At 46.8% G+C, this 20,422-nt stretch overlaps 1 protein-coding gene across 1 annotated transcript in view; it reads left to right on the forward strand.

Moving 5' to 3' along the window:
* The first annotated feature begins 277 nt into the window (after positions 1-277).
* LOC308229405 (acid-sensing ion channel 2) overlaps positions 278-20,422 on the forward strand; it is a 437,190-nt gene continuing 417,045 nt past the window's right edge. The window contains exon 1 of the mRNA XM_080633395.1: positions 278-856. Coding sequence (XP_080489521.1) covers positions 293-856 — 564 coding nt within the window. The 5' untranslated portion in view covers positions 278-292. The remainder of the gene's footprint in view (positions 857-20,422) is intronic.

Below are 20,422 nucleotides of genomic sequence, written 5' to 3' on the forward strand. Positions count from 1 at the left end.
TGCTGCCCACCCACATCTCTTCCACATCACCTTGGTGTCTCCCTAAATAAAACCAGCCCTTCTTATCACACCGAGGAAATCAAGAGCGAGAGTTTGAATGGATTTGATATAAATCTTTCCCCCTCCAAAGCTACTGCTGAGCTTGTGGGAGAAACTGGCATCAGCCGGCCTCAGACTCTGCTGCTCTAAAAGGGTTTAATCACTTTTGAAAGCAGAGGGAAGAGATCCGGATCCCAGTTCCAGCTAAGGACTGACCCAAAAAGCAGTGCCAGGATTTAACCAACTATCCGTGATGGATCTGAAGGACAGCACCAGCGAGGGCAGCATGGGCAGCCTGCAGCCTTCCAGCATCCAGATTTTTGCCAACACCTCCACGCTCCATGGGATCCGTCACGTCTTCGTCTATGGGCCAGTGACCATCCGGCGCCTGCTCTGGACCTTGGCCTTTGTGGGCTCGTTGGGTCTCCTCTTGGTTGAGAGTTCCGACCGGGTGGCTTTCTACTTCTCCTACCAGCACGTGACCAAAATGGACGAGGTTGTGGCAAACAGCCTGGTCTTCCCTGCTGTCACCATCTGTAACCTCAATGAGTTCCGCTTTTCCCGGCTCACCACCAATGACCTGTACCATGCTGGGGAGCTCTTGGCTCTGCTTGATGTCAACCTGCAGATCCCTAACCCTCACCTGGCTGACCCGGCTGTCTTAGCCATCCTCCAGGAAAAGGCCAACTTTAAGCAGTATAAGCCAAAAGTTTTCAACATGCAGGAGTTCCTGGCCCGGGTCGGCCATGACCTGAAGGATATGATGCTGTACTGCAAATTCAAAGGCCAAGAGTGCAGCCATGAGGACTTCAAACCTGTGAGTATGAGCAGACACTCTGCTTTTCTCTTCTCTGGGTGTGTGGATGGTGGTGGTGTTGCAGGACCGGGACAGCATTGGAGGTCGTTGGCCAACACATGGTGTGATGAGTGGATGGTCCTTGCTGGGCTCTGGTACAGCAGAGGAGGAGGAGGCAGCCTGTGGAGTTGAAGTTTGTTTGCTGGAGGGATTATGTGGGGCCAGCCCTGCGAGGTGCTTGCAGCAAGTCCAGCCTTCATCCTGCACAAGGCTCATGCTGCTTGGTGTCAGACCAGGGCATCAGATGGGTCGCTGCTAAGCATTAGAAGGGGCTTGGGGGTCTCTTGCTATGGCCAGTGAATACTACTCAGCTGAATGAAGTAGAGAGAGCTGGCAAGAGGCCAGCAAGAAAGGGAACTGTTGGGGATGGTCTGAGTGATGTCCATTAGCTGGTTGTATCTCCCTAAGTGTCTGTAGCCTTGCTGAAATCATGGAAGGGGGAATTATTCTGCTTGCTCCTGGCGGTCATGGCTCATAAATCCTAGTGTGGATGGTGTGGGCAGCAGCTGGTGCCTTCCTGGTGCTGTGTCAGAGAGAAGGAAGGGGTGGGGGGGAAAGAAGGGGAAAAGAAATCAGGCTCAGCTCTGATCCCAGTCTGCTCTTAGGCTGGTGAGGAGGTGGAGCGAGCCGGGTAGCCGGAGGATCCTGAATGAAGCAGGCACTGCTCTGTTTACAGCTTCTGGATGGCACGGTGGTGGCAGGGCAGGCTGGCCTGGGCAGTTTGGCTACCAGGAAGTATCAGCTTCAAGGAAAAACCAACAAGCAGGTTGCCTGGAAGGAGTGATGCTCCCCATGTGCTGCTGGGGCAGGGCAGGGGCTGGGCATGGGGCTGCAGAGGGAGCTGGTGGTTTGAGTCATATCCCAGCAAAGAAGCAGGCTGGGGGCTGGCTTTAGCTGTACTTTGCTCTCAGACCATGTTGGTCAGTCCCTTTACACCAACTGAGCTGGCTGGGGGGGGGTCAGTAACCCTTGGAGGCAGTAATGGTACAGCTTTCATATGGTTGTTTCTCTGGGAGTGATGCTGCTTGTTCTGCTCACTACTGTATGTCCTGCAGATAGGCAGGTGCCGTAACAGTTTTGTGATGGTCTGGTTGTCAGCAGGGTCTTTGTCTGGTTTTAGGAGAAGGGAATATTTTCTACCTGTGCTGCTTTTGGATCTCCCAGTAAATGAGCCCAACTGACTCCTAGTGCAAAGTCACTGCCATTACTCAGACTGTGCCCTTTTTAGAGGAGGAACATAGAATTTCATGCCTCAGTTATTGCACTGATGCCTTGCCCATTTCAAACTGGATATCCAGGCAAACTACTCCTTTGCTTCTGCTCCCTGAGCAGATCTGAGCAGAGGCTGGGTCATGAGAGTTGTAGGAAGGTAGCAAGAAAGTCGCTAGGAGAAGAGCTTGCTAAAGAAAAGCCACGTGTGACTGAGCCTGGAGAACGGGATAGAAAAGGAGAAACACACCAAAGTTCAGAGGATGGATGAGTTGGGGAGTAAGGACAGATCCCAACAGGATGGACAGACCTCCCCTAACTATAGCGAGGGTGTGGGGAGAAGGAGTTATTCTGGGCTTCCCAATAATGGAATAAACACCAACCAAAAGCAAAAGCCTCAAAGCCTGCAGGCAAACAGCGCATCTGCGGGACTTAAAATCAGGTCCTGTTCTCAGATAAGACAGGAACAGAGAACAGGCCCTGGCAGCCTCCCTGGGACACGGTGGGGTGTCATTTCCCTGACCATGTAGGTTTTCAAGGTAGCTGTTTGTGAAATCATGATGTATTGTTTGTCCGTGGGGGATACTGTAGTTTCCAGAAAGACAAAACATTTCCTAATGCTAAATAAATCCTTGCTCTGCTAGAAGGGGTTAGGGCCAGCTAGGAACAGATTGGATATTACGGACTGACAGTGCTTGTTGTTGTCAAAGTCCTGTGCAGATGCAGAAACATGCAGTGAAATACATTCTGCCAAGCAGATCCTAGATAATGCAGAAGACAACATCTTCCCTGCATTGCCTTCTGAGCCCTTCTAGCAGAGGAAGGTGCTTGTCTCACTGAGTCCAGGTTATAGAGGTGCAGGGAGCAGCCCTCAAAAGGGACACAGCAACCCTGTTTTCCTTTCAGACTTTACCTCTCAGTGCATAAAAGTCAGCAAAAAGTGTCTACTTGAAGGATGAGTTGGTCTTTCTATGGGGAGAATGCTGTAAAGGTCTTTGAACTGCCTCCAGGCTGAATGAGAACCTCATGTCCCGGATGAATTTTGCATTTAATCACCAGCAACCTGTTTGAACTGCACAGCGGCTCTGTGACAGCCCATCCATTCTGCTGCATCACGAGTTGGGAACAGAAGCATCCTCACCGGAGCCTGCTTTCTTTCCTGTCAGGAAACAGAGGCTGTAAATCCCAGAGCGGTTTTGTAAGACGTCATCATGGCAAAGAGCTCCTGCTCTCTTTCTGTACTCCCCAAATCCATGCAGCTGGGAGCAGGAGTTTTGCTGCATCCAAGCAGATAACTGCTCTAAGGCACTGCTAAAGAGCTCAGTGCCGGTTATTAGTGCATCAGCAGTGCCTTTTGATGCACAGGGTGGGTGTTGTGTGCACTGTGCCCCCTGAATAAAGCACACATTGCTTTTGCTGCATGGGAAAGCAGAAGCTGTAATGACAGTGCCTTGGCACTTCGAAAACGTGACTTCACCCTCCTTCCTCCTCCACTTGGTTGTTTCGATTCTCTGCCGCTGCCTTAATAACAGGATTTGAGCTGTGCTTTCTTCACGTTCTCTGTTCCTTCTCCCCAGGAGTAGGTCTAATGCCTCTCAGACAACATTTCCCCATGTTACGGGCTGCTCAGAGAACTGAGTCCCCTAAGCTTTTCTGCAGAGATATATCCAAAGGGAACAGCAAGGACGTAGCAGAGTATGTGCTGATTCCTGAGCTGGCATTGCAATGCACTGAGCAGCAGATAAGATTATGCGGGCCTCTGCTGTAGGCAAAGCACTGAAGAACTGGAAATTGGCAGAACACGCTTTAACAAACCCATTCCTTGGAGTATTTGGAGGAGGGAAGCCTGATAACAGCAGCAGCAGTCAAGGAAAACCCCTCCTTTTTCCCTGCTTCCCTCCTCCCAGGAGGTCTTGGTTGAAAATGACCTCACAGATGGCGTTTTTCTGGAGGAGCTGTGCTCATGCTGCTTGACATGACATTAAGGTCTTCCCATCCTGCTGTTGCTGAGCATGGGAAAGCAGCAGCTCTCCAGCCCTAGACACAGTGCTGTGATTTTCTGGGTATCCCAGTGGGTGTTCCTGGGCCTCTTGGTGTGGCTCACACGTGGTTCTTTGATGTTCCAAAATGGAACGAACTGGGTCATGGCAGGGGGAGCCTTGCAGGAGATATTGGGGCAACATGGGAGAAAAGTCTGTGCAACTGTGTCCATGGGGCACACACAGAATGACTGATGGGATGACGTGGGAGCAGCGACCAAGAATATGAGTAGCAGGGAATGGGCTATCTCAGTCCCACCATGCTGAGAAAATGAGCCCCAGTGCCCAAGCTCTGCCAGATCTATTTGGACAGTGGCAGTGGGGCTGTGAGTGGTTCTGGTGTGTGAGCATGTTTTCCAGTTGGGTCATTCACTAAATGGGATGTTTAGTGTGTGCTTCCTCTTACACCCTGTTCATTTCAGAGGTAACACAATAACTTGTGCCTGCTATGCCTTCAGTGCCAGATGTCTATTTATTTTCAGTGGCCATGACAGTCGAAGTGTATAACTCATTTATTTTCAATACACATCCTTACTGACAGTGTCCGCACAATGGAGAGTATCTCATGTGAATAGTTCTATTCTGAGGCACAAATTTCTGTCAATCTTTCTCCATGCATATGTTTTCTCCCATTCTTTCTAGTGCACCCATGAGGCCAATATTTAGAAAATAGCTTTTGATTTTTAGCCTCACTAGCCCATTCTCATTTCCTGTCATACAACGTTCACTTTCCTCCAGAAAACCAATCAGGATGGTGGCTGCTTCATTCAGAATAAACATTCCTTCTTCCTATTTAATACTTTTTTTCCTGGAAAATCGTTACTTTTTTCCAAAGTTTGCTCCGGAATCTGAGATGCCAGAATGAGATCTGCACTTTTGTGCTTCCTTTTACCCAAGCTGATAGTTCTTCCATTAGGAGGCACAATCTTTGTGCAGCCTTCCTAGTCTGCACTACAACATCTTGAGTTTGCAAGTGCTGTTGAGCGTCAGTGCATGGGCACAGACACAAGACGGAGGGCACGTTTATGGTGTTGCTGGTGGTGTCTCGTTGGGTGTCTAAAATGAGGTGGGTTGTTCTTGGGTCACATCTCTGGCTGACACGTAAACCATGCCCTTGAGACATGCAGATTCTGATCCTACCCAACGTTTGTCTGGACTGCGTTTCTCTGTTCCTTGAGCATTTAGGTGTAAAATGAGCTGCAAAATGAGTGTTTTGTTCTGGTTGGAGCTGTTTCTTGGCCAGGCACACTCCTTGCTAGGAGTCTGAGATGGAAAACACTCTAAAGAACAGAGAGATCTCAGAAAGAAGCACAGCCCAAGTACAACTGGAGATCAGGGAGTTTTGAGTGCAAAGGGAGGTGAGGCAATGGGGAAGGCCCTGGAGAAGGAAAGACAAAGCACTTCTGTACATAAAACCCAGCTATGGGCTCAGCCTTCCCTTGTCCATGGCCTTGGCTGTGCATTTGGCTGCTTCATTTGAAGGAGAGCAAGGACCACCCTTGTCTTCTAAGTGATTCCCATTTATCACAGCCACTTATCATGAGGCCAAATGAGAGCTCCTTGTCCATGCCATCTGTATCAAACAGCATCTGGAAGTGAAGCAAAATGCAGAAATAGACAGAAATCAAAACCAGTGGTCATGAAATGAAACAGAAGTTCTCACTTGATTGAAGGAAAAAACAAGTCTGACTTCTGTGGTAGTCTGTGTGGTCTCTTGAGGTCCCTTCCAACCTGAATTATTTTATGACTCCATAATAAAAAGGAAGTGTAACCCTCTTTGCTGCTATAGAGGAGTCTCATGTTTTCCTAGAATCATAGAATCCAGACTGGTTTGGGTTGAAAGAGACCTCGAAAACCAGACAGTTCCATTCCATTGCCATGAGCAGGAACACCTCTTATTAGACCAGGTTGTCCCAAGCCCTGTCCAACCTGACCTTGAACGCAGCCAAGGATGAGGGAATCACAGCCTCTCTGGGCTCAATTCACTGTCAGTCTTCAATGTGAGTATGAAACACAAGACCCGCTTTTGGGGGATGGTTACTTTCCCCTATGTGAGTTCACATTACTGACCTATGGAAAAAGATTAGCCTAAAATGCACAGTTATTGACAACTCTGCATGCATGGAGTGTCCATGGCAGTCACGGCTTTGATTCCATAATAAATCCATCACTATTTCTCTGAGCAAGCCCCTGTCCTTTTCCATCTCCTGAAACCATCCCCATTTGCTTTAGAAGGAGACAGCAGAGAAAAACCCCTCAAATCCATCATTCAGCTCCTCTTGACTGAGAAAATGTGCCTGGCAGCCCCTGAGGAGTGCAGCCGGCTTCACAGCAGCAGGGACAGAGAGGTCATCTGAGGCATCTCCATCTCCTCTGGCAGGGACTGGCGCCTGCAAGTCCCTCCTAGGCCTTCACAAAAGCATTCATTAAAGGCATTTGTACCTGGAGTAGACTCAGCTCGGTTGGTGCAGCAGAATTACACAGTAATTGGCTGTCAGGGGGACTTGTGGTCAGGCTGTAGGCAATAAAAGGCAGATATTCAGCCTGGACAAGAGAAGCTGCATGGAGACCTCAGAGCAGCTTCCCGTGTCTGAAGGGGGCTACAAGGATGCTGGAGAGAGACTCTTCATCAGGGACTGTAATGATAGGACAAGGGGTGATGGGTTCAGACTGAAACAGGAAAAGTTCAGGTTAGATACATGGAAAAAGTTCTTTATAGTGAGGGTGGTGAGGCACTGGAATGGGTTGCCCAAAGAAGTGGTGAATGATCCATCCCTGGCAGTGTTCAAAACCAGGTCGGACAGAGCCCTGGGTGACATGATCTAATGTGAGGTGTCCCTGCCCATGGCAAGGGAGTTGAAACTAAATGATCCTAAGGTCCTTTCCAACCCAAACCATCCCATGATTCTATGATATTGCTCAGATACCATGGTAAGGTGGGTCCGAGCAGGGTGCCAGATGCATGTGTCACTGCCACAGCTGTGTCAAGTGTATACAATACTCAAAAGGTGCAGAAAGTATTTTGCTTACTGTAATATGACCTATCATGTGGCTTTCCATAGGAGGAACTCTTTGGAAACAACAGATCCATGAAAAACTTTCTTTCCTACAAGATGAGCCCAGCTATGAGAGAGGCAGGGGTAGCGGGAACACAGGCCTACCAGAGGGAAGAAATCATGGACTGTGGCTATATTTGCAGGTTCTAAAAGTCAGTGGTTATTTTACCACCTGCATCTGCTGAAGGGTTAGGAAAAAAGCCTTAAATGTCCTCACTATATTGAGGGATGAGCAGAACCTGAATGGTCTTCTAGAAGCTCATCGGGATTTCCAGACCTGTGAATAGCTCTGAGGACACCTTTTAGGGATCACAAGCCCAACAAACTAAGATGGAAAATGAGCTACATGAGGTGGATGTGCCTGACTCCATCTGCTATGGATTAATCTATGAGACCAGCACCACCACAACAAAATTGCCCCTTGGAGGTAAAAAGAGACTGTGAGTCATTTAAACAGATTGACACCAGTATGCTCAGGGCCCATCAAGAAACAATTTCCATCCAGCCATGAATATTTACAGCTGAAGCACATTCCATTCTTTGAAGAAAAGCAGAATTGTTTTGCTCATCTGTTGTTGCTGTTGCTGTTGAAGAAAGGATTTAGCCTGTGTGTTGATTCAGGGAGCGTGAAGTGAAGAAGTGAACAGGAATGGAAAACGCACATATATTTGCTCAGAGTGAGATAGATGAAAGGAGGCTTCATCTCTACTTGGTTGTATTTCCAGAGAGGAGCCCATTGCAGAGGAAACAGGTCCATCAGGGCCTTTTCACGTGCAGTAGAAGTTGCTCAGTTGTCTGCCCATCACAAGAGCCAGTTCTGCACTGTGATTTACTCAGTGACTTGAATTTGAGAGGAAAATCAGGACTCTGTGGCTGCTGTTTCATTTATGTTCTTTCCAAGCAATCCCACACTCTTGTAGGGCAGGACAGTCATGAAGGACTTTGCTTTGTGGGGCTGAATCCCAAAACAGTGATTCAAACTGTTTGTTCAACTGAAGGTTTGAGAGAAATTAACCTTAGGCTGGGAGCAGAGAATAAATAAACCCAAGTAAGTGCTCTCTGGTGACTTCACTGCATGTACTGTGAGCAGGAAAATTGAAGGGCTCAAATCTCTGCCACTGTGACAGGTAACTTACTTCCCGCAGCTCAAGTAGAAAATGATGAGCTGAAGCCATGGTACAGCAGAGAGGAGAGTATAATTGCCATGAAGGATCATTCAATGGCAAGCAAAACCTCATCATTGCAGTATGCCATAGGTGGGATGATAAAGGACTAAATTAATTGCAGTGGAGAGCTAAAGACCAATAAGGGAAATTAATGCACGCTTAACCCTTAATTAGCTAAATTTTCAACACCACACTCCACTGCTCCCTGGCACTAGAATGGATGGTATATGTAGATGGATCCATTAGAGACTCTGTATTTCTTCTACCACCACCTGCTACGCTTTGCAAGAGCAGCATGTGTGATCCATCTTCGCCTACCATGCATGAAACAGCAGCATCAGTAGAGCTGTTAACTCAGCATCTGTTTTCCAGTGATGGAGAAACTTGTGAGAGCTGAACCAGGGTATCAGAGGGGCTTCACCCTGACCTCAAATGGTTGCTAGCATTGTTCTGGGAGATGGGAGGGACTCTAAACTGTCTGGAAAGTGATGATTTACTGGGTGGGGATGGATGGGACGGACCTTGGATTAGAACAGGATTTCTTGTTTTTTCTCTGAAAACATGGACCAGAAATGTTACTGTGAATTCTGCTTGGAACTGCACTTTCTGTTCAACATAATGGGCACACTGTTTGGATTCTATCACCCAAACCTGACATGTTGTCTCCTCCGTTGCTAGGGAGGTGGTGACTGATTACGGCAGCCACAGAGATCTGATGTATTAATCTTTTTTTTTTAAGCATTTCATGTTTGGGGATTCTTCCATTTTTTTAAGTTAGAAGAAACATGTATTTTCCCAGAAGCTTTTGTGAAAGCTGCTGCTGTTGTAGCTTCTCCAACAACGTTCCCCATCTTTATGTAAAACATTGAAACAGTTCTCATGAGTAGTGTGATGAGACAGGGTGTGGGTATCATGCCCTCATCACAAGAAGAAGTTGCTGTGCCAGATGTTAAGCTTCACACTTGTTCATTGAACAGCACTTCTTGTACTCTACTGTGGTGATGAATCCCACAGCCACCATCCCTTCTCCAGATGCTCCAAGAGCACTCTAAGCAGCCATTAACTAATGCTAAATTATGATGGAGCTTCTCCTGACATACATGTGACATTCATATGCATAACAAACGAATTTGTTTCTGTCAAGACAATGACAAGGGATTGCAACAGAATTAACATGAGTGCTGTTTGCTGCTCTACACCAACCTCAATGAGCTCCTTCTAGGGTTCACGTAATTACAGGGACACAAACGACAGCAGAGGGATGCTGTGAGCGAGAAGATGCACTGCTATAGATGGCTGTTAAGGATGAGCTGTGGGAGAAAGCAAGTCCTGGGCTGAAAACCAATCCTATTTCTATTGAAGCCCAGTGGAGTTTGCCTCCCGAAGACATTAGTGAGAGTGAGATCATGCTGTTTGCCTCCATAATTGCATTCATCCCTGGAAAAATCATTCTTTTCTCATTATTACATGGTAGTACAAAAAGACCCTTAGAGGTCAGTCCTATGATGATGTCTCTGAACAACTGCATCTCTCCAGAGAAAAATAGACCACCAAAGATTTTTCTATGGTGTTCATGCATGATGCTCAAAAAATGTGCAAGAGTCTCCTATAGTGCCCATAGGACTCTAAAGTTACTAAAATCAGTTTCTCTGCCAGGTTCTTTAGTGTTCAGAAACTTAAATTACATCTCCGGTTTGTCAGGAACAGGGAAGGTGAGACAGAAATGGGTGAAAACTGTGTTTATGGCATGGAGGAAGCAAAGTCCTGAGACTGGCTCAAAGAAAACCAAAATCAGATCAGAAGCAAGTATGGGTCGTGAAACACAGATCCATGAGCTCGTGTCCTGGTTTCAGAATCAGTCTGAACGTTTCCATTGGGATTTTTCCATCAGAAAATGCTTTCTGAATGCAGCCCAGGAGATTTTACATGGGTTTTGAGGCAAACCTGGTATCATTTGTTGTTAAGGTTAACTCTGAGTTATATACTCCTATCTGTCTTTCAGTGAATAGGGGGATTTCATACACAAGTCCCCTCGTTCAAAGGCATGTCTCTGAGCCAAGGTGTTTTCTGATAGACCATCCTCTGAGCTTTCCGATTCACTTTTAGCCTTAGTTCATGATTATGGAATGTTTGAGCAATTTTGCCTCCATTTAAAAGAGAAAAGAACAGAAGAAGTCTCTAAACCAGTTGGTTTCTACAAGTTTCATGAGAACTGGCAGCTGGGAGGAACCCAAGCTCAAGTCCACAAAAGAGAACTAGGGTCAATATGAGTATTATACATTTAGTCTGACAGCAAGCAGCTGTCCAGCAAACATGTGTGCCCCACTTTCTCCAGAAGCAGCCTGACAACAAGAATACAGCTTGCACTTTTCTGGCAGTACAGACAGCACAAGGAAGGAAAAACCAGTACGCATTGAGCTGTGCTACCCATGGGGGATAGAGAAACAACCCAGTGGTAGATCTGTGTGCGTGTGAAGGTGGGTACATGAATATGGATGTTAGCTACTCCTGGTTTACTCTGATTTGAGCTGGTGGGAGTCCTGAGGAACCTGGGACAGAGCAGGGAGAGGTTAGGAGACAAAATTCTTAGGAAAACAAGCATCATCAGTTCTGTTTCAAGAACAACTTGTTCTATCCCACCACATTGTCCAGAAAGTCAAGAGATGCTCCTGCTGGTTGTTATTCAGGAATAGCTTTGGAATATAGCACTGTATATACAATATGGGCTACACAGATCACAAGGATCTGGGGTGTACCAAAGTCTCATGGTGCTGGATGGTTTATGCAGTAAATGCCCGCAGCCCACCTCTTGGAAAGAAAGTGGGAACTTGGAAGAGGGACTGGGAGAAAGGAGACATCCTCTTATTTTAAAGCTAAGGCCCAGGCAATGATGTGAATCCCATTCTTCCCTCCCAAGCTTGGGAAAAGGCAGGAAAAGTACGAGTTTAAAGCATTTTAACACTTTCTCTTGCTGGGCTTTGCCATTCTGATTAACCCCTGACCATCCTGGTGTGACTTCTTTTGCACATATGGCTCATAGCTCTTGAAAACAGGTGGGAAAGGCAGAGAGCTTGGTTATGAAGCCCTCCAGCCTTGCTCCTGCTGTGCCCTCTGCTCCACCGCACGAACAGGAGGCAGTGAGCAGAAATGCTGCCATTTCCCTTCAACACCCAGGTTACCTATTTGGATTTGAGAGTTAGCTCTTTGACTCCAACCTGAAGTGTGCCAGCAGCTAATTTCTGTGGGTAGAAAACAGGGATGCTGGTATCTTACCCCATGGCATGCACAGGACAAAAGCCGTGGGTGGGAGCTGCCCTGCATCACTCTCCATGGTGTTCATCACAAAGACAATGCATATGTGGCCACATTGAGGAAGACTAGGAGAAGACCCCAAAACCCATATGGGGGTGATGCTACCTCATCTCACCAGGATCCACTCCCAGCTTAAGTCCATGTGCAACAGCTTTCCCCCTCCAACCAACCAGCTCTGTGTCTGCCCAATTCCCATCAGTGGGAGCCAGCCCATGGTGCTGCTGTGAACCTGAGCTGCAGGAATTGGGATGCACAAGCTGACTTCAACTTTGCATTGCACTCCTCAGGGCATGGGGAGGAACAGACGCCTGTCCAGCTCTGAGCATCTGTAATACACGTCAGTGCAGCATCTACACTACTACCTTCAGATTGACAATAAAATTGCCAGCTCCTTGGGGAAAGAACTGTCTTCCTGGTTTGTATTTATTATCACACATTTCGTTTTAAAATAGATTAAAAATTAAATAAGGGAGGGGATTGCTTTTAGCAGGGCCTCAGAGAATGGCATAGGTTGTGACGTTGTGCAAGACAAGAATATCCATCATTCCTATTTGAAAGGAAATAAAACCAAACAGATTTTCTTCTACAAATGTCTTCACCCAAAATTCATTTTGATAGCCTTGCTTACTGCATTTGCAAGTCAGGTACACAGTGTACCTGAGCATCCACAGCTATTCCCAGCTCTGCAAACCCTAGATAGCTGCTGCAAGCTCCTGCAGGTTAACAGCATCCCTAAGTAAAAACGTTTGCCTCCCCTCCACTTTGGAATGCTGTTAGATGTGGAAGGGTCTTTCTAAGCCTAAGATTATTCCTCCATTTGGTGTGCTGTGGGTTATTGGCTGGTGCAATTAATTACAGTGTATTTACCTCCTATTTTTCAAACCTATCTGTAATGGCACTTCTTGCAGGGGGTTAAAGTAAAGCCACAGGCAAATTGATGTGGCAAACTGTTTCTAGAGCTCAAGCAAGGACAGTTTAGTCACCAGGGATAGGGAAATGTTTTGTGCATTGATTTTGTGGCAGATCAGGCAGGTACAGTCCCTATTTGCCAAGTAATCGTGCAAGCTGGGGAAGAGGTGCGAGTGAGTTGTTAACACTGTTGTTGTTAGCCCTTTTAGCTTGTGTATTCTGGGCCTTCCACGCTTCCTTCTAACAGGAGGAGAAATAAATGTATGAGTCAATTATGTTCTTGTAGTTGAACTTGTCTTTCAAAAAGGACACACACTTCCGTTAAACACAATAAGAACAGAAACCAGCATGCTCAGAGAGCCTTCGGTCTGCCCCTCCTCTAAGCTGCATGCCCAAGCAGCTCCGTCTCCCTGCAGTGTTTCATGGCCCCACTTGGAATAAGTTCTCTTCAATTTCTTTCCAGGCACAGCCAGGCTTGAGATGTTTCCAGCTACTGGGACCTGAGAGGTCTCCCTCAGGCTGCATCAATGTGATGTGTTTCAGTCAAGATGCTGGCTGCTGTCTCACTGAATCGTTAAGGATGGTAATGATTCAGTGATGCAGATGATGATTTTTTATCACTTATTACAGCAGTGATGCACTAAACCCCAGGTTTATGCATATGATGCTTGCTACTTGTGCGGAAACCCAAGTTCCTGAGATCTCCATCTGGGCAGCCCTGCAGGGACAGTTTCTGTGCCTTACTTCCTGAGTTGAGAGACAGTTTCCAGTAACTCCAGTAACTGGGACCTATTCAGCGCTGGGAGAGGAAGGAAAGGCCAGGGGAAGGGAAGCCTGATGCTCAGAGTAGTGCCCAGGCTGGTGGGGATCAGGAAGGCTGCTCGGCAGGCAGGCAAGGGGCTGCAGCAGAAGGTACTCCCTAGGGACCATGCTGGCACAGAAACACAGAATCACAGGATCACAGAATGGTTTGGGTTGGAAGGGGCCTTAAAGCTCCTCCAGCTCCAACCCCTGTCATGAGCAGGGACCCCTTCCACTGGAGCAGCTTGCTCCAAGTCCCTGTGTCCAACCTGGCCTTGAACACTGCCAGGGATGGGGCAGCCACAGCTTCTCTGGGCACCCTGGGCCAGCGCCTCAGCACCCTCACAGGGAAGAGCTTCTGCCTAAGAGCTCAGCTCAGTCTCCCCTCTGGCAGGTTAAAGCCATTCCCCTTGGCCTGTCCCCACAGGCCCTTTTCCAAAGCCCCTCTCCAGGTTTCCTGTAGCCCCTTTAGGCACTGGAGCTGCTCTAAGGTCTCCCCTTAAGGAGCCTTCTCTTCTCCAGACTGAACCTGCTCAGTGTTCTCAGCCTGTATCCATAAGCGATATATTCCAGCACATGTTCAGCTCATTTCTTGTAGGCGCCAGGATGTTATCAGATGTGCCTTTGGTCCTTTAGACCAGCTTGCACTGGGTGTGAAGGGCTCATTGGTGGCTGTGAGCTGGGCAGACTTTCTACTGGTGGAAACAATATGAAGGTCTTCAGCTGGGTCCAAGGATGAAGAGGAATGTATGTTCCCCTGCTCCTCACAGTAAAAGCAAGACACAGCACAGCAGGATCAACATCAAGCTTTTGGCCAAGTTACCACATTTTCCAGGGATGCCGGAATGGATCCCAAAGTGCAGCATCACATGAATGCACCTTTGGGAACCCAAGCTCTAGTCTGTTGATGCCAGCTCATTTGGGGGTTCTCTGCAAACTGTATCACTTTGTGCAGCACAGATTGCCATGGGAAAGCACAAGCATGTCTAATGGTGCGAGGTGATACTCTCCCAACCCTGTCTTCAACTGCCTGCTCTGCTGCATGTGTGATCTTAACTCCAACAAAGGGTTTGAATTCAAGGGAGTGAGGGACACTTGCATGAGCCTCCATTGCTGGAAATAATGCTTAGCTCTATTTTTTCCTGGTGTTTTTCATACCAGACTGTCATAAAAAGACAGTTCCATGCTGAATTCTATAGCCTTCCTCCTGCCTTTGCTAGTAACATTGAATTATCTATTCCTTTAGAATTCTGAGGTTTAGGAAGTAGATAAAGCACACTTAAAAACCCAGTCCCAACTGTGAAGTAAATACTCCTTTTCTCTCAGGGAACCATTCCTTTGACTTGTTATTTTGAGCTCCATCATGGATGCTTTGCAATGGCATCTCTGTGGAAAAGGAGATTGTCCTGGTTTGGGCTGGGATGGAGTGAATTTACTTCCTAGGAGCTGATACAGTGCTGTGGTTTGGATTTAGGATGCTAATAATATTGATAACACAGGGATGTTGAAGCTGAGTAGGGCTGACCTTAACTGAGGACTTTTGAATGTCCCATGCTCTGCAGTGAGGGGGGGGGGCACAAGAAGCCAGGAGAGAGCACAGACAGGACAGTGACCTGAATTGGCCAAGGGGATATTCCAAACCAGAGGATGTCAGGCTCAGGATAGAAGCTGGGATAAGGGTTGGCTGGGAAGGGTTAATCGCTGCTCAGGGTGGGATTGGCATCAGTCAGTGGGTGGTGAACAGTTGGATAGAGCATCACTTGGTTTTCATGAAATTTATTCCTCTTTCTATTTTTATTACCTCCTTTTCATTAAAATTATTACGACTATTACGATAATTATAATTATTAAATTGCACTGTAGTTCAGTTATTAAACTGTTCTTATCTCAACGTAGGGGCTTTCCCTTTTCCCAGTCCTCCTCTTATCTCCTGGGGCAGAGGGGAGTGAGTGTGTCTGGTGCTTATGTGCCAGCTGGATTAAACCATGCCAGAGGTTAACTGCTAAGGTCAAAACAGGTTCAAGCATAATCTAGAGTACCCTTGGCAAAAGCAGAAGTGTTGTAGTGGGTCTCATTCATCATTGCCTGACTGCTTAAAGTGGTGGAGTTGCTCATTATTGTTTTTATATGCCTTTACAAGAGCTGCAAAAGAGCCATATAGTAAAGTATCAAGGTTTTCCTCCCTTAACCTACACTCAACAGGGAGCAATAATATTTAAGACCTCAGTGCAATGTAAAAGGTTTCTTCTTCAGAAACCAAATTCCCCTGCATGAGCCACGTGAAGCATCTCAGGCTCAGCTCCAGAGAGGAGGTTTCTGTTGCTTTGTTGAGTTGTCTACGAAAGCATTTTGGAGCTGGTAGCAGGGAGCTGTTATTGCCAGCTGGTGTTGCCAGACCTGCTTTCACAAAACCATTGTCTATCCCTAAGCCAACCGGCGGCTTTTCTCCTCATCAATCCTGCCAAAGCTTTTCCTCCTTGTTCATTCCCCATGCTACATGCATTGGCACAGAGTCATTTAAGCTGGGTGCCCCGTGAAGCCAACTTACTGGCTAGAGTGGCTGGAATTCCTTTGGGCTGCTCTTCAGGTGCTTTTCTGCTGATCTATGATCCCTCTCAGTTTCTGGGCATCTCCTGCTGGCACTGGCATCAAATTGGTAGGAGTGGGATAGATTGAGGTTCCCCTCCCCTGGCAACTTCAGTTTAAAGCCCTCTTCAATAGCTTGGCGAGCTGGTGAAGATGCTCTTCCCTTTCTCCGACAGGCAGACCCCACCAGCTTCCAACAGACCAGGTTTCTCAAAGCCAGTCCCATGGCCTAAGTAGCTGAACCCCTGGTTGGGGCACCAGTTCTGTAACTATCTGTTGAGTCACCAGATTTGACTGGTCCTTTCAAACAGCTTCCCTTGGACCAGGAGGATTGATGAGAAAACTCTCTGTGCTCCAGAGTCCCTCACCATTCTCCCAGGGTTTGGTAATCCATCACGATAGTCCTCAGACTGCTCCTGGCTGTGTCCCTGATGCCCAAGTGAAACAACAGCAGTGAATCATAGTGAGTGCAGTGTATGGGGCTTGCTTGTTCTTGGTGACATCGCTCATAGTCCCCTGGCAGGCAGCACACCTCTCTCAAGAGCACATCAAGTTGGTACCTCCACACCTCTCAGAAGAGTACCTTGCCAAGGATCAATACAAAGCTGTTTTTTATGGAGACAAGGATGTGTTGATGCCAGTGGAGAAAGCAGTGGGGAATGGCAGTGCAGAATGAGCAGTTAAGTCTCATGAGTTCAAAAGCAGCTGAACCCAGGGTGGAAAAGGTACAGAGAGACTACGAGGAGGATTAAGGAAAAAGTACCTATTGTAGAAGGGAAGATTATAAGAATTCATCTTGTTTAAGCCCAGGCAATGGCTGTGTGAAGGGCTGTGATTACTCTGTAGAAAATATGCCAAGGGGATAAGCACTGAGAGGGAAACAGCTATTTCAGCTAAATGATGATGCTGGCTTTGGAGCAAATGGTATAAGTTGGTCACAGATAACTTTATGATGGAAGTTAGGAAGGGTTTTTTTAATGCTTGAAGGAATGAACTCCTCAAGGAACTGCTCACTGGGAATAATGGGGATCATCTCTTGTGAATGGGATTATATGATGTTGTTGTCAGTAACAGGAGGCTGCATTCACTGACTTCTTCAATTTGATGCTACAGAAGGAATGGATTGGGTGTACACCTGGGTTGTGGGTGTTGGGCACATCCAATGCAGGTTCAGCAAAGAAGGGTGGGTGCCTGGGAAACCTGGAAAAAAGTAGTCATATCCTGGGAAACCCTTTCTCCTGGTTCTTGGAGACACGTGGTGTGAATTCTGTGGATTCCATCGGGGAAGAGTTTCACACAAGCTTGTTAGATCTGGAAAGTTCATGCACTTGAACCCTGCCTATGTCTGGGTGGAGATATTAATATTTAGTCTACAAGGATCCAAGTCCTTTGTGTGCTTAACTGCATCCAGTGCTGTGTGAAGATCCCGTGTAAAGGCTGAAGCAGCTTCCATGGTTGAGGGTTTTCATGGTGGTATGAGCATCTACCCAAAATGTGAGTGCAAGACCTGTGCTGCAGGCACTCTCCAGTCTGACCAGGTCTCAAACTTACATGTTAACGCCAAATCGAGTGCATCCTTGAGTGTTATTCAATGTTTTTACCTTCAAGGGGTGGTAAGAAGGTCCTGGGAGCTTTGCTAATGGCCAATCTGACTGAAATCAAGGCACTAGATGTGGTGGGACTTTACCATCTATATTGATATAGCATCTGTGAATGCTGTTGTATTAGACACTGCAAAAAGATGGATCAGAAACATGGTGTCCTCTCTACTGCTTAAAAATAATATAGTGTTCTCTCTGATTTAAGAGGTGTCTGAGAAGAAGGAAGAAAAAGAGGGGAAAGCATCCAAGAAATTGATTCTGACCAATAGCTTTCCAAAATACAACAGAGAGCCAAATGGAAACCTTATTTGAAAGTGCAGTAATATACTCCCTCTAGAAATGAGTTAGTTGGTCTTGTTTTTATCCACCTGGGAACTCTGATTATTGTCTCATGAAACAGAGCACCTGCTCTATTATCCCATATATAAGTGAGAGCAAATGTGCTGCTTTTCATTACAAAGCATGGCTCCCCTGCAGGGCTGCTGCACACACTGGAATATACTGCAGAAGAGGAAAGACAATTGGAAGTTTGCCCTCAGGTTTCCTAGAGAGAGAAGGCTGTGATAGCAGGGAGAGAAATAGTCACTCTGCCCACCAGGGTTTCCCTCCCATGGCTAAAATGTGATTGTTGTTGCTATTAATTAGAGCTGTATGGAAACATTCACAGGCAAACGTGGAGCCACATCAAACATGCCTTGCAGGGATGTGTTACAGGCTTAAACTGCAAATCAGCTCCCTTGAAAGATGCACTGTAATGCCTGAAGGAGGTGAGTGCGTGAGCTGGAGGGCTGGAATCAAGTGATGTGGGAATGCATTTAGGACAAACCAAGGGCCAGATGTGGACTAATTAAGACTCACTTTCTGTTGTATTAGGGGATGTGATCTGGGACTGGCATCCCAGGACTGTGCTGAATGGGCAGATCAAGCTCCTGATTTTGCTCTGAGTCCATTTTGTCCCCTTTTGAATCCTAAATTTTGTGCTCAAAAGCTCCACTTCAAGTGAGGACAGCAATGACTCTACTAATGTCACTCTGTGCTGCAGTCAGAGCTGGTACTATTGAAACCCTCTGGTGCTTTGCTAGATTCACCCTCCAACCCATCTCCAGAATTATTACCCTGATGCAAAGGAGAAGTACAATCAGATCTTGGAAAAGATGGAAAAGTAAGGATGCTCTGCTTAACCAATGCAAGGAGAGAGACTAAAAACTAAACCCATACTGGTTGCTTGATGTAAATTAGAATAAAGCTATTTGAATGGATGAGGGTGGTTTTACCAGAGCTCCCTTGGAGATTGAAATCACCTCTTGGTCAGCAGTGAAAGGTCAGCTGATGAAAATGCAGCAGGACAGAAGCATGAAGGGTCTGCCCTAGCCAACAGTTCAACATCAACCCTGAAGTACGTGTCAGACTGGAATGTGAGAGAGTTTTCCATCTCTTGCTGGTGTGTTCCAGATCATTTGCTTTGACTGTGTGCATATGTTTTCGATTCACCAGCACCTTTACGCAGTCACTTGTAATTCACATTTGCTGGGTTTTAATTAATGTTTGTTCACTGGAGCATTTTCCAGGGAGTGTGCGTGGCGTGCAGAGCCAACCCACATCCCAGCAGCCTCCAACACAAGCTAAGGCAAGGAATCAAGCGCAGAAACAAATCAAGAATGCATTATGTGACGTGCACCACCTGCAGTGTGAGACAGAGGGGGACTCTCTGGATGGGAGTCTTGCAGGGAAGTCCTAGCAGCCGTGCGGATTGAACACTTCCTGCCAAATGCAGTGGAAAATCCCAGGGATAATCATGAACCTGCTGAAATCCCCTTAAAATCCAAATATAGTCTCAGTCACTGCCATGCTGAAGCTCTTTGTTCTTCGGTCCCACCACAAGGTTTGTTCTCTGGGTCGCTATTGCCATCATCCAGATGGAGAAGGGAAGCAAAGCAGGGTCTATTGATTGCATGTTGAGAAACATCCCAGGAGTCCCAGATGTTCAGGAGAGTATTGAGAGACAGAAAGGGTACAGACAGAGCCAGGACTGAATGTGATTCTTGTGAAGATCCAGGACTCATGGAAAAGAGGGAATGCAAGGGCTCTGTGAGTACTTCAGAGAGTGTTGGGAACCCAGTCCGCTTTGTTGACAGAGCGAGCAATGCAAATTCATAATTACTGTAGATAAACACGTTCAAGTTAATTAATTCTCTCATTTGATGGCTGTGCAAATGATGCAATGACTAATTGAGACTGCTCTCCTTTCTTCCTTGCTGGGAAAGCCAAGGTTGCGGCATGTGCTTAGGAAGGATGTGTCAGGAAAGCCAAGGAGCGGACAGAAGAGTGGATGTCAATGTCAAGCAGCTCTGAATCTTGCTGGGGGCATGAGGCTGTGACCAGGAAACTGGACTGGGATTTCAGAAGCTTTTCCTTCTGTCTCTTTGCCCTCAAATGCAGCTGCTACTCAGACAAAATCAGCCTGGCTTTAAAGTAGGTCAGACTCTGGAGAACTGAAGTCATCTCAGGATGCTCTGTAGAATGAGAAATACATGTCAGTGTGACACCACTCTGTATGGTGGTTTTTAATACAGTTGCTCTCCATTTACCGAGCCATGTGGTTCAAACAGTGGCTGTAACACAGCAGAAATGCCACATCCAGCTGGGACAACCCGTGGGTCACAAATCCCACCTAAAGGGATGAAATCATCATCTGAAAGAAAGGAGGATAGCGCAAGAGAACCATGGAAATGGAGGTTCAGATTCTCAAATTGCTTCCCAAAAAATGGACTTGGATAAGCACCAGGGTCCTTTGCATATTTTTAGCAGATTTGGGATCCCAAAACCCCAGTTTTGCACTCAGACTCTA

This window comes from Psittacula echo (assembly GCF_963264785.1).
Source record: "Psittacula echo genome assembly, chromosome: 23".
NCBI lineage: Eukaryota > Metazoa > Chordata > Aves > Psittaciformes > Psittacidae > Psittacula > Psittacula echo.